Raw genomic sequence first — 17,735 nt, 5'->3', positions numbered from 1 at the left:
TCATTCTCAAAATACAGGATAGAAATCAGTTGAAGAGGCAGTTCCGTAGTATGACACATATAGTTCATTCACCAGCATCACACTGAACAACAGTCCAGGAGAGGCATGATGGTAAAAGTTTGGACTTCCAAATATGATATAGCAAGTTCAGTCCTGCACTGCACATGTCATAATGCTGCTCTGACTTCTCTCTCTCCTTAGCTCATGGAATCAGGAGAAAAAAAAAAGTAGAATTTGAGGTTTAAATGAAGTTAAATATGTGAAGATGCTATGCTTTGTGCCTTGTAAATTGTAGACTATAATGAAAATATATTGGAAAAATACATTGTTATAAAGGGAAAAAAAGTCCACATATTATATAAAAGTTTAGTCATTTCACATATTCATGCTATCACAATGATATTTAACTGTTTTCAAATTAACATTTTCTCCATGAGTATTATTTAAGGATTTATTTTTATGAGAGAAAGACTGACAGATCAGAGCACTGCTCTGTGGCAGCGTAAGGGGGATTGAGCCTGGGGTCTCACACATGCCACATTCTGCAGTATCCACTGATGTGCACAGTGTCCCTAGCTGCTTCCATATTTTAAAAATGTTTATTTATTTGTTTGTTTGTTTATTTATTGGATAGAGACTGAGAGATCAAGAGGGAAAAGAGAGGGAAAGTGGGAGAAAGACACATCCCAGTAGCTTAAACCTGGTCCTTGCACATTGCAACATGTTCACTCAGCCAGGTACACCACCATCTAGCCTCTGCTTCCATGTCTGCTTGCTTTTACTTGGAAAATAACCATGTTTGTGAAGTAGTTCATGACTCTATCCTTTTCTCTTGTATGAGAGTTGGGGGTGGTACTTTCCCCTAAGATGATTTAGGTCTCAAAGGGAAATTATTAAGCTAGAAATTGCTGTTACCATCACTAGCATTTGCACTATGAATTCTAAGGAAGAAACTATAATAGGGTCTAGAAGATAATTTCAGACACATGTTTATTTTCTCATTTTTGAAAGCTTTAAATGTTTTCCATCATTAAAACTTACATATATAATGATCAAGATCAAGAAATAAGACACCAAAAGGAAAAAGTATACGGTTTTCTAATTTCCTCTTCTTTTTAATTAACTGAAAATAATTGCATAGTGCCACACTTTTAGTCAGCTTCTTTGGTTTCCACTTTTGGCAACAAAGGGTCAATCTTTAGTAATAATCCTTCACTTGTTGAACTGCGAAGGAAAGCTCGTACAACAAAGGGTCCTGGAAACAAAGACAAGAGTCAATTTTCACTTTATCCCATAGATATCCAGTGAGCAAGTAAACACACAACAACAACAACAAAACTTAACTACATTTATTCACTAATAACTCATTTATCTCTTCCAGAACATGATTACCTAGACTTTTATTGCGAACTCAAAAGAGAAGTGAACAGGTGGTAATATTTACATATGAAGGCAAGATCCTAACTATTTACCTAAAGCAGTAATAAGCACAGATGTTACTTTCCTCTGTGTCACCAAATGCTTAGTAAAAATCTAAAAGTTAAAAATATTTTCAAAACAAAAGATATTAAGTAACTTCATTTAAAACAGTAAGAATAAGATGATTACATAACGTTTAGAGATTTATTTTCCATCATTTTACTCCTGCTACAGTCTCAGAGGAGTCTATACTGAAGTCAAAACTCTCTATGGCATGTAAGAATCCATACACAAATAAATGAGGTATTTTGTTAACAATGTGTTGAATTCCCAAAGTGGAAAAGTAACTTAAGATTATGTTTGAATTATATACTTGAAAGAAAACTCAGCAGACTTCTGTAATGATAAGCCTATAAGTGAAGCATTAATTGAATTTAAGGGATCCTTACTTCAATTCAAGCAGCGAAAAGTGAAATTTGTCTGAGGAAAGAATGTGAATTACATGCAATACCATGAGAAGGCACCCAAAAGTATTCCTACCCTACCAAACAACTGCCAGATGTGGACCCAAATTTCACTGTTCCCTATAAATCACTTTTAATAAGAAATGATTCTCTGGCAAGATTAAGACCCTTGTTTCTTTTCCAAAATCAGTAACTAAGTTCAAGAAAGACAACTGTTGGGAGTCAGGCGGTAGCACAGCGGATTAAGCACAGATGGTACAAAGCACAAGGACCAGCCTAAGGATCCCAGTTCAAGCCCCCGGCTCCCCACCTGCAGGGGCGTCGCTTCACAGTCAGTAAAGCAGTTCTGTGGGTGTCTATCTTCTCTCCCCCTCTGTCTTTCCCTCCTCTCTCCATTTCTCTCTATCCTATCCAACAACAATGACATCAATAACAACAGTAATAACTACAACAATAAAAAAAAAGGGCAACAAAAGGAAATAAATATATATATATATAAAAGAAAGACAACTGTTAGTGAGAGTGACAAAGTAAATGGCTGCAAAACATCATCACATAAATAATTTTAGTTTTTGTTTAACACCATTATATATTTAAGACAATCAGTTACAGTTTTCTATCAAACTATTACATTTAATAATAAAAGAATTTACAAGGGTTTCAAAATGTATTCACTATTAATGTTAAAGAGACTATAACTCTGGTGTTTTCCAGATTCTCTTCCCTCTCATTGGTGGTACATAAAAAAGATTCCTGGTGACAAATGCTATGGTCCTAGTGGAATGGGGGCACAGAGCCCTCTGGATTACTTCCCTTATCATTTATCTTTCTGAGAGTATGGACCAAAATTCTTTTTGGGGTATAGAAGGTGGGAGTTCTTGCTTCTGTAATTGCTTCTCCACTGGACATAAATGTTTTGGCAGTAGGATCCATACCACCAGCCTATTTCTATAGGATGTATTTTTCTTTTTTTTTTTTTTAATAATTTTTATTTTTAATCTTTATTTATTTTCCCTTTTGTTGCCCTTGTTTTATTGTTGCAGATATTGTTACTGTCTTTATTGATGTTGTCATTGTTGGATAGTACAGAGACATGGAGAGAGAAGGGGAAGAGAGAGGGGGGAGAGAAAGACAGACACCTGCAGACCTGACTCACTGCCTGTGAAGCAACCCCTGTGCAGGTGGGGAGCCAGGGGCTCAAACTGGAATCCTTAAGCCGGTCCTTGCGCTTTGGGCCATGTGCGCTTAACCTGCTGTGCTACTGCCTGATCCCCAGGATGTATTTTTCTATGCATAAATGTGTCATGAGTGGTCTGGAAGGTGGCACAGTGGATAAAGCATTGGACTCTATCAGGAGGTTCTGAGTTTGATCCCCGGCAGCACATGTACCAGAGATGTCTGGTTCTCTCTCTCCTCTTATCTTTCTCATTAATAAATAAAATATTTTTAAAATGTGTCATGACAACCCAGTATTATTGAATTATAGCTAAGTATTAACCTGCTTTCTAATATTTTACTCTTTTTTTTTTAGTATCACAGAGCTAAAAGGAAATCTACCCCAGCTGCCACTCACCCAAACTCAGTGCTTTGTGTTTACAAACTTCATTAATCAGTGCTTTCATGTTGGCAACTATCTGGTTATCTGGCATGTCCAGCTGAAAGAAAAGAATGTCTAATATTAACAACATAAAAGAAATATAATTGTTGATAACTGTGTCAGCTGTACTAGATACTATTTTTCAAATGTTCAACTAAGGGAAATTATGAAATGATCCTAAAGGGGAAAAAAACAACTTGCATATTACCTCTTTCAGAATGCTACAGTCAGATGTTTTTACTTTCAACACTATCTTACAGAACAAATTATAGCAAAGTATATTGAAGTTGTTCCACTAGAGAGTTCTTGGCTTCCAGCTAATTTCCCTGAAACATATACTGAGGCAGAAGACGCCTTCCCTTTCACCCCACATTTACCCCCAAGGAATTAGTAATGGTGGAATAGTGTTTGATACAAAAAAGAGGGAAATAAATAAACAAGTAAGTTTCGGCCAGGGAGGGCTGTATAACACATGCATGAGAAACCTAGGTTTAATCTCCGGTAGCATATTAAAAAACAAAAACAAAACAAGAAAACTACTTGACTTTGTACAAGGTCTCACACTGACACTTTCAGGGTACTATGCTCATACTCTAATGACAATTGTCTAGCTGGAGGAAAAAATATAGCAAGTGAGCATACAGTTAATGAACTGTATTCATAAAATTACTTCATACTTTTGGAAGGTCTTCGTGTTTATCATGCCAATTCACTGCTTATTATATTTTCTTAAGCATAACAATTAAAACCAGTTATGGGAGAAGGGGCTATAGAGCAGCAGCAGCTGTGTTTCTCTCCTCACCTCTCCTCTCCCGGGTCAACTAGCAATACCAAAGGAGACCACATGGGACTGCAACAAGACAGGACTAGAACGACTCAGGAACCCACCAAATCACCAGTGAGTGCAAACACGTGTGGCTCATGGACAGAGGGGAGCCTAGGGAGAGAGTAAGTGGTTGGTAACAGTCTGGCAGTTTACCAGTTGAGACACCACCTCCAGTCTGTTTCACCAACAAAAAGATGGCTGAAAGGAGGAGAGGACTCCTCTTAAGACTCACCAAATGCAACTGTGAGTCTCCATTGCTCCATTGTGAGTCTCCATTGCCCTCAGAAGCTGGAGCAGCAGCAAGGAGGCCCTGTGCTGACACCAGGGGACAGAGAACCAACCAGGAAACTCAGGAGAAGATCTATACCTCTGTGGCCTAGCAGTGGGGCTGTGAGAGTCTCTTTGCATAACACTGGATTATCTCTGCCCCACCCTGCTTTATCTCTTGGTCAGGAGGGATGAAGCTAAGAAGCCTATTTATAGTTTAAAAGCCCTCAGGTTCCCATACCCTACAGGGAAGAAAAAGCACAAAAGAGGCTTTTAAGGCACAGTGCTCCAACTCAGGGATTAAAATAATTTTGAAGCAATTGTCAATTTCCACAACTGTGAACCCTTTAATTACCTTACTTAGATACAAGTCAATCCAGGCAAGAGTGATCAGTAATTTCAAAAGTAATGAGAGGGACCTCATAACATACTATATAAAATGGTTAAACCAACAAGAAGAAATACTGGAGAAATGAACCAGAACAAGAGTCCAGCTAAAAGCCCCCCAAAGGGTGAAGCACAAATAATGAGATCAACATCCAAACACTAGTTAAGGTAATAATCACAGGAGTGAGTAAAGAGTTTGAAAGAATTGTCATCTGAAATGCAGAAACAACAAATGAGACTCTGGAAGAAAACACTAATTATCTCAAGGTTATTAGAGAACTGAAAGCTGAAATAGCAGAGCGAAGATCACAACTAGCTGAACAAGCTAAAATAGTATCAGAACAGGATAACAAAATAGATGAACTCCAGAAAACAGTAGAGGGGAGAGAGAATAGAATAAATATGGCTGAGGACAGAATTAGCAAGATCGAGGACGAATTAGAGACAACTAAAAAAGAAGTACGAGATCTCAAAAAGAGTTCAAGAGCTACTGAAAACAACAACAGAGACAGTGGCATTCCTCTATGCATTCTTCTATGCAAACACTAAGAAGAAGGAGGAGGAGGAGGAGAAGAAGAAGAAATCCATATTTCTTTCACTATTTTAGATATTGAGCAAAATTGTGGGAAAAAAGTATTTTATGGGCATAAATATTATTTGGAGGGCAGGGGTAGATAGCATAATGATTATGCAAAGAAACGCTCATGCCCGAGGCTCCAAAATCCTAGGTTTAATACCCTGTACTACCATAAACCAGAACAGAGCAGTGTTCTAGTAAAAAAAAAAAAGGGGGGGGATGACATGGGGTGGACCCATGTGGACGTGAGTAAAATGTGTATTCCAGTTTCTTGGGATGAATGACTCTGAAAATGTCCAATAGTTCTAGTTTATCTATCTCCTCATTTAGCTCCCTCATGTCTTTATTATTTTCTGCCTGGATGATCTATCAAGTTGAGAAAGTGGGGTGTTGAAGTCCCCTACTATGACTGTGTTGCTGTTAATATATTGCTGTACCTCTTTCAGTAGAAAACAAAGCAGGTGGGGTGCGGGGGGAAGGGTGGTGCATCTGGTTGAGTGCACATGTTACAATGCACAAGGACCCAGGTTTGAACCCCCAGTCCCCACCTGCGGGGGAAAGCTTTGCAAGTGGTGAAGCAGGGCTGCAGGTATCTCTCTCTTCCTCTCTCTCTCTCTCTCTCCCTCCCTCCTTCCCTGTCTCTCCCTTCCCTCTCAGTTTCTAGCTATCTCTATCAAATAAGTAAGGATGATAATCAAAATGTCAAACAAAACATATATAAATTATATCTATAATTTGAATATTGGTAGTAATCTACAAACAGTGTATACAGGTAGGAGTTTTACCAAACCTGCACAGGAAACATATTTGGGGTGAGAGTAATCTAGAGATAACTCAGGAAAGCAACTTTATTTTTTGACACTAGAATTATCACTGAGACTTTTGTTTTTTCTATCTAATTTTTATTAGATAGAACAGAAATTGAGAAAGGAGGGGGAGGGAGAGGGAGAGAAAGATAAGACACCTACAACCCTACTTCACTGTTTCTGAAGTGTCTCTCCTGCTGGTAGAGAGCAGGAGCCTATACCCAGGTCCCTCCACATTGAAATATGTGCACTTAACTGAGCACTGCTCAGCTCTGGTATAGTGCAGGGGATTGAATCTTGGACCTCAAAGCCACTCACATGAGAGACTATATAACCATTAAGCTATCTCCCCTGCCCCAGAAAAAAAGTTTCTATGGTCCTATGGAGGAAAACAAGGATACCCATTTTGAAGAATCAGTATTATCTATTAGATTCACAATAGCAGAAAAATGAAGCTTGGTTCAGCCTATTAAAAAATAAAATAAAGGGAGTCGGGCAGTAGCACAGCGGGTTAAGCGCACGTGGCACAAAGTGCAAGGACCTGCAGAACGATGCCAGTTCGAGCCCCCAGCTCCCCACCTGCAGGGAAGTTGCTTCACAGGTGGTAAAGCAGGTCTGCAGGTGTCTGTCTTTCTCTCCCCCTCTATCTCCCCATCTCTCTCGATTTCTCTCTGTCCTATCTAACAACAGTGACATCAACAACAACAATAACTACAACAACAATAAAAAAAACAAGGGCAACAAAAGGGAAATAAATAACTAATAAAATAAAATAACATAAAAAGGGGATAGGGTGATGGCACAGCTGGCTGAGCCCAGATGTTACAATATGCAAGGACCCGGGTTCAAGCCTTGGTCCCCACCTTTAGAGGGGGAAGCTTTACCACTGGTGAAGCAGTGCTGCAGCTGTCTCCCCTTTCCACTAAGTTTCTGGCTGTCACTATCCAATAAGTAAATAAAAAAATAACTAAAGGGGAGTAGGGCGTAAGCGCAGCGGATTAAATGCAGGTGGCGCAAAGCACAAGGAGCGGCTCAAGGATCCCAGTTCGAGCCCCCAGCTCCCCACCTGCAGGGGAGTCGCTTCACAGGTAGTGAAGCAGGTCTGCAGGTGTCTATCTTTCTCTCCCCCTCTCTGTCTTCCCCTCCTCTCTCCATTTCTCTCTGTCCTATCCAACAATGATGATAACAATAACAACAACAATAAAACAACAAGGGCAACACAAGGGAATAAATAAATATTTTTAAAAAATAACTAAAATATCAAAGAAAGGAAAACAAAAACAGGGCCAGTGAAATAGCTCACTTGGATACAGTGCTGCTTTTACCATGTATGTGATCCACTGAAGAATATTTCAGTGTTTCTCTTTCTCTAGAGGAGGAAGTGGAGGAGGAGGATACGAAGGAGGAGAAGAGGACATTGAAGGGCTACTGAAAAATGATAAGCACTATATTTGTATGAAAATATATAGTGGTCACAATACCCTCTATGTTTACTAAAGTTACTAAAGTAACTGATAACCACAGGACAAAATAATTATTCCTCATTCTGTAGCACAGAAGTAGAAGAAACTACTGAATCTACTTCTGGCTTAGCTGCCAGTATTACGTCAGACATAATGCCCTAAGCAGATGAGAACAGAAGTCCTACCAAAGAGGTCAGAGTGGTGGCGCAGTGGATGCAGGATCTCTCTCTCTTTCTGCTTAGCTAGATTGGTTCCATATTCGTGAAGACCCAAGATCTATTACCAATCTACTTTCACTACTTTTAGTGAGAAACAACAAGAATTTGGGGAGTCGGGCTGTAGCACAGCGTGTTAAGCGCAGGTGGCACAAAGCACAAGGACCGGCATAAGGATCCCGGTTCGAACCCCGGCTCCCCACCTGCAGGGGAGTCACTTCACAAGCGGTGAAGCAGGTCTGCAGGTGTCTATCTTTCTCTCCTCCTCTCTGTCTTCCCCTCCTCTCTCCATTTCTCTCTGTCCTATCCAACAACGACAACAACAATAATAACTACAACAATAAAACAACAAGGGCAACAAAAGGGAATAAATAAAATTTTTAAAAAAAGAAACAACAAGAATTTGACTTTTACATTTTATAGTTTTATTTCCTCTCTTTATAATTCCCTTATCAATGTTCCTATGTTACAACAAACTGTAGTATACCAAAAAAAAAGTAGCAGCATAAAAGTTATTCATCAACCAGAAGAAATGAAGGAAAAGGAGGAAGGGAAGTGGCAGCCTTTTACCCAACTACTGTTTTGATTATTTTAATTTTTATTTTTATCAGAGAGAGAGAAAGAGACTGACCAGAGCACTGCTTAACTCTGGTTTATGGTGGTGCTGGGGACTGAATCTGGGACCTTAGAGCCTCAGGCATGAAAGTCTTTTGCAAAACCATTATGCTGTCTCCCCAGCCTGTATTGTTTATCTTATTAAACCTTCAATCTCCACATATTATGCTACCCACATCTTGTTTAAACTCCAATACATTCACTTTTCTTGTTTTAACATGTTCTTGAAAACTACAGCTCTGGTTTCAACACAAGATTATACTGTTTATATTCCTTTGTCCTGAACCTGTTTATTTTTGTTACCATATACTTGAGCTTTTATCAGCTGCCAGGTTGACAATATTCTTGCCACAAAACAATCCACCATTACACAATCAAAACAGTGATATATGCCTATGAAAGAACAATGTCAATACACAAAAAAGTACATCAAAGACACTAACTCTATATTAAACTCTATTTTAAATATGCTAAGGCTTCAAGTATATTTGAAATCCAGACATGAAACACCAATTAAACCAAGCCTCAGCATTATTTAGTATAAACATAAACCTAAGAAGCCCTAGCCTACTTTTTTTTTGAAATGAGCTTAGTTCTGCCTTACAATTACTACTACTACTTACAATTCTTCAAAATCCAAATAGTTTACACAATTTCACAGGGGTTACAGTTCGACCCGAACTGCCCCTGCGGCGACAGACAGACAGACAATGACCCACATAGTCAACGACTGCCACATCTCCAGATTCAAAGGAGGTCTCGAAACTTTACATCAGGCTCAACCTGACGCTGTTGACTGGCTACGGAAGAAGGGCAAACGCTAGAAGAAGAAGTGCCATGGTGAGCATTCATGTCAAAGCTAGGTTATCGCATATTATTACAAGATGTTCTTGCCTATTGGTTTTTCGAACTTTTCCTCATTCCAAACTATTCAACATTCTATGTTCTAATTACATATATTTTTTAAAGTTTTTTTTTTTCTTTTATTTGATAAGACAGAGAGAAACTGGGGGAAGAAGGGAGAGATAGAGGTGGAAAGGAAAGAGAAACACTTGCAGCACTGCTTCAATCACTGGTGAAGCTTCTGCCTCCACCTCCAATATGTGGAGACTGGGGGCTTGAACACATGGCACTGTGTGTGCTCTATCGGGTATGCGATGGCCTAGCCCTGTAGTGATATATTAAGATGGTAGAAAATAGAGATGGGTGGTCTGGGAGGTGGCGCAGTGGATAAGGCTTTGGACTCTCAAGCATGAGGTCCCAAGTTCAATTCCCGGCAGCACATGTACCACAGTGATGTCTGGTTCTTTCTCTCTCTCCTATCATTTCTCATGAATCAATAAATAAAAATTGAAATAAATAAATAAAATATTTCAAAAAGAAAAAAGATGGTGACAGCTTTGAATTAAAATAGAACACATGACATATTTTAAAGCACTAATTCCTTTAAAACTTTACTTTCATTTACTTAACTTGATATTACAGTGAGCCACTGAGGACCTGTCATAAAAGAAAATAATTATAGGATTTCACTACTCACAGGAGGAATCAGTATTTCATCATAAAGTTACTGGTTTCATAGGGCACCAAAGTAATAACCCTGAGGTAAGGGGTAGACATGCAGCTTCCTGGGACAGTGGGGGGTGGGAGTGGGTGGGAGGGATGGGTCACAGTCTTTTGGTGGTGGGAATGGTGTTTACGTACACTCCTAGTAAAATGTAGTCATATACATCACTAGTTAATTAATACGAGAGGGGGAAAATTAATTGTATGTCTCGAAGTTTTTCAAAACACAAACTGAATCTTTTCAATATATAGGCTGTGTAATTGATATGCAGACTTTCTCAAAAGCCTAGACTAAGTAGATCAGAAGCAACCAATAGCACAGTTATATACAAGATACTGGGTACTGTACAGCAAACCATAACAAAAGGACTTTTCAAAGTGTTAACCCAATTACCAAATAATGTGATGATAACATTAACTATCGATTATCTTTTTGAACCCTAAGACAGCAGGAACCTCACATATCCACTATAGAGCCTCTACTTCCCCCAGTCCTGGAACCATTGGATAGGGCCCACTTTCCCGTATGCCTCTCCCAATTCATATCAAATAATATTGCATCTGCCGATCACAACCTAACCAACACAACGATTGCCACCTCAACATGCTTCACTTCAGACTGTGTCCAGGGACTTCATGTGTGGAATGACAACCCTTCAGCTTCATTACTCAGGTGAGACCTTTCCTTTCATAGTATACTCTAATTGCATCTCAGGTGGTTCACTTTCTAACAAAGTCCCAAAACCTAGATATACACCAGTTTCTGTGAGAAAGAGCATATGTTCACACGTATCTGTAAACTACTGCAAAATATATACCTGAAAGCAGAAGTACACTAGAGTCTGCAGTGAGTATCCCCCTAACACTTCCTCTCCACTATTCCAAGCTTTGGGTCCATGATTGCTCAACAACTTGTTTGGCTTCGTATGTTAACTCTCTTTTCAGTCACCAGGTTCCAGATGTCATCAGGATGCCGGCCAGGCTTCCCTGGACTGAAGACCCCACCAATGTGTCCTGGAGCTCAAGCTTCCCCAGAGACCCACCCTACTAGGGAAAGAGAGAGGCAGACTGGGAGTATGGACCGACCAGTCAACGCCCATGTTCAGTGGGGAAGCAATTACAGAAGCCAGACCTTCTACCTTCTGCAACCCACAATGACCCTGGGTCCATGCTCCCAGAGGGATAGAGAATGGGAAAGCTATCAGGGGAGGAGGTGGGATATGGAGATTGGGTGGTGGGAATTGTGTGGAATTATACCCCTCCTACCCTATGGTTTTGTTAATTAATACTTTCTTAAATAAAAATAAAACAAATAAATATATAAAAATTAAAAAATAAAAAATAAAATTTTTTTTAAAAAGTTACTGGTTTCAATAATTTAGGATCAGTAGTAATCCAGAGACTGTTAAATATATTTTAAAGATTTTTGGGGGCTAGGTGGTGGCGCATCTGGCTGAGCGCATGTATTACAATGCACAAGGACCAGGATTTGAGCCCCCAGTCCCCAGCCCCCAGTCCCCACCTGTAGGGGGAAAGCTTTGCAAATGCTGCAGGTGTCTCTCTGTCTTTCTACCTCTCTATCACCCCCTTCCCTCTTGATTTCTGCCTGTCTATCCAATAAATAAAGATTAAAAAATTTACTTTATTAAAGATTTTTCTTTTATTAATATATTTTTTATATTTATTTTCCCTTTTGTTGCCCTTGTTATTTTTTATTGTTGTAGTTATTATTGTTGTTATTGATGTCATTATTAGGACAGAGAGAAATGGAGAGAGGAGGGGAAGACAGAGAGGGAGAGAGATAGACACCTGCAGACCTGCTTCACTGCCTGTGAAGCGACTCCCCTGCAGGTGGGGAGCCAGGGACTTGAATCGGGATCCTTAGGCCAGTCCTTGCGCTTCACGCCATGTGCGCTTAACCCACTGCACTACGCCTGACTCCCCAAAAAAAGATTTTTCAAGGTGGTACTGGAGAGACAGGCTTACTGGGTGGAATATATACCCTGTCATGTGTGCAGCCCAGGTTCAAACCCTGGCACCACAGGAGAATACCAGTGCACTAGGGGAAGCTCTGTGCTGCAGAGTGCTCTCTCTCTCTAACTGAATGAAAAAGCAGCATGAGAAGAAAAAAATAAATAGAAAAAGCAGCCTGGGAGCAGTGAAATCACAGATGCACAAGGCCTTGGCTTCATATACACAACAAAGGTTTTATAAGTAAGATGAACAAATGGTGTAAAAAAGAATATGGGGGAACATTTAAACACTTTTAGATAATAGATTTTGAAGGTATGTTAAAAACATTTTTAATAAATAACTTTTTTGATAATTATAATTATTTTTTAATAAATAACTTTTTTTGATAATTAGCATTAAGTCAGGCTGTACCTACCTACCAAACAACATTTTTTATTACTCTGTGTAATCAAGATTAATTAAGTTGCACATCATTAAAAAAATGATTCTGTGGTAGAAACATTCTATTAATTCATACTAATTTCCCCATAAATTTAATAACAGTTTTCATGTCTTTCCAATGTACAGGTAGATGAAGGAAGGAGGGGAGGAAGAGAGAGAGAGAGAGAGAGGCAGGCAGCAAGAGGGGGATAATGGTCATGCAAACACTCTCGCACACACCTGAGGCTCTGAGGTCCCAGGTTCAATCTAACCCCCCCTCCCCACAGCACTGCACCAAAATAAGCCAGAGCTGATAAGTAAATAAATAATAATAAACAAAAAAAAGAAAGGAAAATGAAAGCAAATATCAAAAACTAAACAAATTAAAATTTTATAACAATTACACATTTAAGTCATGTTGACTAATTCTCATTAAAGTGCCAGGAATGAACAAGTATCTTTTCACCCAGAGATTAAAAGAGAATGACAGTACAAGGGAAAATGGAATATTGTAAAGCGGCTCAAAAGCAGAATCATCATTATTCTTTCTGAATTAGGCCTCATATAATCCTCTGCCGAGAGGGTGAAGTCTGGCTGACCAGGTTCCAGGAGTCAATTTAGGGGAGAGGGAGGCTGTGGATAGCGGGGAGGGCTTCTCTGTGTTTAGCAAATATAGTCACTTAATCCGCCCCCCCCCCCATTTTCAATTCCCTGAAGTCCTGATCTCTCCATTTAGAGACTCTGTTTTAATCTTTCCAGCCATCTGCCAGCATGGGGGAAAGCTGTTAAGCAGTGTCAAAAAGTATGTAAAAGTCTTCAACTGCTTTCAAACAAACCTTCCTATTTCTGAGGGTGCTTGTTCCCTCGCACATAGCCCACTAACACCCAGGTCCAGAGGCTATATAGCCAATGCAAACCATGTAAGGCTTTTCTGAGGTTAAGGGACCAGGTGGTGGCATACCTAGTAAAGTACTCACATTACAGTGCGCAAGGACCCAGGTTCAAGCCCCTAGTCCCCATCTGCAGGGGGAAAGCTTCACAAGTGGTGAAGCAGGGGAGCAAGAGTCTCTCTGTTTCTTTCCCACTCTGTTTCCCTATCCTCTCTCAATTTCTCTCTGTCTCTATACAACAATAAATAAATAAATAAATAAATAAAATGTTTAAAATTTTTCAAAAAAAAAAAAAACCCTCTTGTTCAACAATTTGTTTGGCTTTGTATGTTAACTCTCTTTTCAGTCACCAGGTTCCAGATGATAGCATGATGCCAAACAGACTTCCCTGGACAGATGATCTCAGCAATGTGTCCTAGAGCTCCGCTTCCACAGAGCCCCACCCTACTAGGGAAAGTGAGAGACAGGCTGGGAGTATGGATCGACCTGTCAACGCCCATGTTCAGCGGGGAAGCAATTACAGAAGCTAGACCTTCCACCTTCTGCATCCCACAATGATCTTGGGTCCATACTCCTAGAGGGTTAAAGAATAGGGAAGCTATCAAGGGAGGGGATGGGACACGGAGTTCTGGTGGTGGGAATTGTGTGGAGTTGTACCCCTCTTATCCTATGGCTTTGTTAATCTCTCCTTTTTAAAATAAATAATAATAATAATAAAACCCTGTGTACAAAGTTTTTTTCTTTTTTTTTCTTGTTCTTTTTGCTGTCAGGGCTTCACTGAAGTTTTGAGCCTGTATGATTCTACCGGTCCTGGAAGAGTATCTACTTATTGAAAGGCAGAGGGGAGACATCATACCACTGATTCAGGGCTTGTGAAGCTTCCCCTTTGTGTGGTGCTCCCATGTGGTAGCTGGAAACTTGAACCTGGGTCCTCATGTATGGTAATGAGAGCTATCTCCTGGTCCTCTGCGCAAAATGTCTTTATAAATAAAAATTAAAGCGTGCCCCCCCCATAAATATTCTTTAAAAAAAACTAAAGCATGTCCAAGATTCGATTCCCCTTTATTAAAATAGCTCTCCCAAATACTGTGCATTTAATAATTTCCTCAAAACTTTGGGGGGCATGTATTCTTTTAAGAACAATCTAATCTATGCAGTCCAGGAGATGGCACGACTTTCAAGCAAGAGGTCCTAAGTTCAGTCCCCAGCAGCACATGTACCAGAGTGATGTCTTGTTTTTCTCTCTGCCCATCTTAATGAATTAAATAAATATTTTTTATGTTTAAAATCTATTTATTGTGTTATCTTTCAAAGTAGCAAAGCTCCTCCACTTTATTTCCAACTCAATATACAGAAATATAAAAGGCTAGTGATTTCAACCCCTACCCCCTAGCCAGCCATCCCCAGTCCCCATTTGATTGGGCTAATAAATATATATATATATTTTTTAAAAGAATAACTTAATCTGTAACATCTCTAGTTCTTTTTTCTCCCTCAAAGTCTCTGTACTTGCTGTCCTCTTCCAAAAAGTTTTCCAACAGATATTTCCATACTTTTCTGTTTAAATGTCACCTTCCTGGACTAACTTATGAGGAGTAGCTACCTCCTCCAGCCCCCAATAATCACTCTCACCTCTATTCACTACCACAGAGTAAGCTATATGAAGGCAAAAAGTTCTGGTTTCATTCACATCTATAACTCTCCTTAGTAGACATTCACAATGTGTGTATGTGCACACTGTGTGATAAAGCAGTAAGAAAGAGTCAGGTGGTGGCATGCCTGGTTGAGTGCACGTTACAGTGCACAATGACTCAGGTTCAAGACCCTGGTTTAAGCTTCAGGAGTGGTAAAACAGTGCTGTAAGCCTCTCCCTCTCCCCCTCTCCCTTCCACTCCCCTATCCCTCTCTCTCCAGTCCAGATCTTGAACAAAACTAAAATCTCATGCACTTTGGTAAGTTGACTTTTTAAAATTTCTTTAGTGTTGCTGAAATTAGGGTCTCAGGTCTGATTTCACCAATCTTGGTCACTTTTTAAATTCAGACAGAGAGACAGGGAAGGGGAGACACCACAGCACCAAAGCTGCCTCCACTGCATGGTGTCCCCTGTTTGACACCAGGTTACAGCAATGCAGGTACCCTACCCAGTGAGCTGGCCTTCAAGTCTTTACATTCTTACCTAAAATACTATTAATGTTTAATTTCTCTTTATCTTTGCTTTTGTACAGTACTATAGGTTCAAGGAATCCACAGTGTTATAATATAAATGAAGGTTAGCCATCAAGATTTCTGATTTAACCTTTTGTCAGAAAATATGTTTGCAACCAAAAATTGGTTCTTATTTTAACAGCCCAGGATAGTGCTAGAGCCCTAGACTTGCTGGCATGAGGTCCATGTTCTATCTCTGGCATCACATATGCCAGAGTGATGCTTAGTCTTTTTCATTCATTTTTCATTAATAAATGAATAAGCATTTTTAAAGAATGAGTCTTTTAAAAATTTGTTTGTGCATGAAAATAATTATTTTGGGGTGAAAAATGAAAATGTAAAAAAGATTAGAAATACAGCAGATACTCATTAACTATTCTTTTGGAAGCTTTATAAAGTTCTTCCAAGTTGCTGGGCTGAAAAAAAAGTAATACATCAAAATCACACACAAAAAAAAAGGATCTGAAATTAAGTAGAAGTCATACTACAAAGGTCCAGTGCATTATAATCTGCCTTTTATCTTCAAACTTTAGCTGACTTTCTTAGTCCCAAATGATTTTTCAATTATAATTTAATTGATAATTAGAATCTAAGCCCCGTGAAAACTTCAATAAGTGTTTCTACATATCTAAGATTTCACTGAATTGGAGCCAGACATAAAAGTTGATTTTTTTCTCATGAAAACACATCTATAAATTTTAAAGATATCTTCAATCAAATGAATCCAATTAAAAAGAATACTAAGACAAGTATAAACCAATGGGACTACATCAAATTAAAAAGCTTCTGCATAGCAAAACAAACCACCAGCCAAACAAAGAGACCCCTCACAGAATGGGAGAAGATCTTTACATGCCATACATCAGACAAGAGGCTAATAACCAACATATATAAAGAGCTTGCCAAGCATTAGAAAACAACCCCATCCAAAACTGGGGGGAGGATATGGACAGAATATTTACCACAGAAGAGATCCAAAAGGCCAAGAAACACATGAAAAAATGCTCCAAGTCTCTGATTGTCAAAATAATGCAAATAATGACAACAATGAGATATCACTTCACTCCTGTGAGAATGTCATACATCAGAAAAGGTAACAGCAGCAAATGCTGGAGAGGGTGTGGGGTCAAAGGAACCCTCCTACACTGCTGTTGGGAATGTAAATTGGTCCAACTTCTGTGGAGAACAGTCTGGAGCACTCTCAGAAGGCTAGAAGTGGACCCACCCTATGATTCCGATATTCCTCTCCTGAGGATGTATCCTAAGGAACCCAACACACCCATCCAAAAAGATTTGTGTATACCTATGTTCATAGCAGCACAATTTGTAATAGCCAATGGACCTAAAGGCTGGAATAGTGCAGGTGAAGAGTTGGGGGGGGGGGTGTCTCTGTTTGTAGATAGCTAATAGGCATATTTTAGCTATATTCCAAAGGACCTATGGCTATACTAGTGGTTTTTTGTTTGTTTATTTTTGTTTTTGCCTGAGCCTGAAATCTGATATACAGGTGGATCCAAGTTATTGTCCGGGGAGATGATGTAATAGCCAAAACCTGGAAGCAACCCAGGTGTCCAACAACAGATGAGTGGCTGAGCAAGTTGTGGTCTAATTCACAATAGAATACTACTCAGCTATAAAAAAAAATGGTGACTTCACCGTTTTCAGCCGATCTTGGATGGAGCTTGAAGAAATCATGTTAAGTGAAATACGTCAGAAACAAAAGGATGAATATGAGATGATCTCACACACAGACAGAAGTTGAAAAACAATGATCTTGGGTCCATACTCCCAGAAGGTTAAAGAACAGGAAAGCTATCAAGGGAGGGGATGGGATACATAGTTCTGGTGGTGGGAATTGTGTGGAGTTGTACCCCTCTTATCCTGTGGTTTAGTCAATGTTTCCTTTTCACAAATAAAAGCTTAAAAAAAAAAGATGTCAGTGAGTGGCATATTACTCTTTCCATGTGCCATTAAAATGTATTAGTTCAGGCCTGGGAGGTGGTCCAGTGAATACAGTATTGATCTTTCAAACATGGAGTCCTGA

General features: G+C 39.4%; 1 protein-coding gene across 2 annotated transcripts in view; it reads right to left on the bottom strand.

Annotated features, from left to right (window-relative positions):
• Positions 1 to 973: 973 nt before the first annotated feature.
• The window catches only part of MRPL1 (mitochondrial ribosomal protein L1), a 71,713-nt gene continuing 54,951 nt past the window's right edge, over positions 974 to 17,735 (bottom strand). For both annotated transcript variants that reach the window (XM_007519830.3, XM_060187913.1), the window contains 2 exons: positions 3,457 to 3,538; positions 974 to 1,255 (listed from right to left, as the gene is read on the bottom strand). In XM_007519830.3, the coding sequence (XP_007519892.1) occupies positions 1,152 to 1,255; positions 3,457 to 3,538 (186 nt within the window). In that variant the 3' untranslated portion in view covers positions 974 to 1,151. The remainder of the gene's footprint in view (positions 1,256 to 3,456; positions 3,539 to 17,735) is intronic.

This window comes from Erinaceus europaeus, chromosome 3 (genome assembly GCF_950295315.1).
Source record: "Erinaceus europaeus chromosome 3, mEriEur2.1, whole genome shotgun sequence".
Lineage (NCBI taxonomy): Eukaryota > Metazoa > Chordata > Mammalia > Eulipotyphla > Erinaceidae > Erinaceus > Erinaceus europaeus.
Note: the sequence above shows the minus strand (reverse complement) of the source record. Positions and strands in the feature narration are given on the sequence as shown.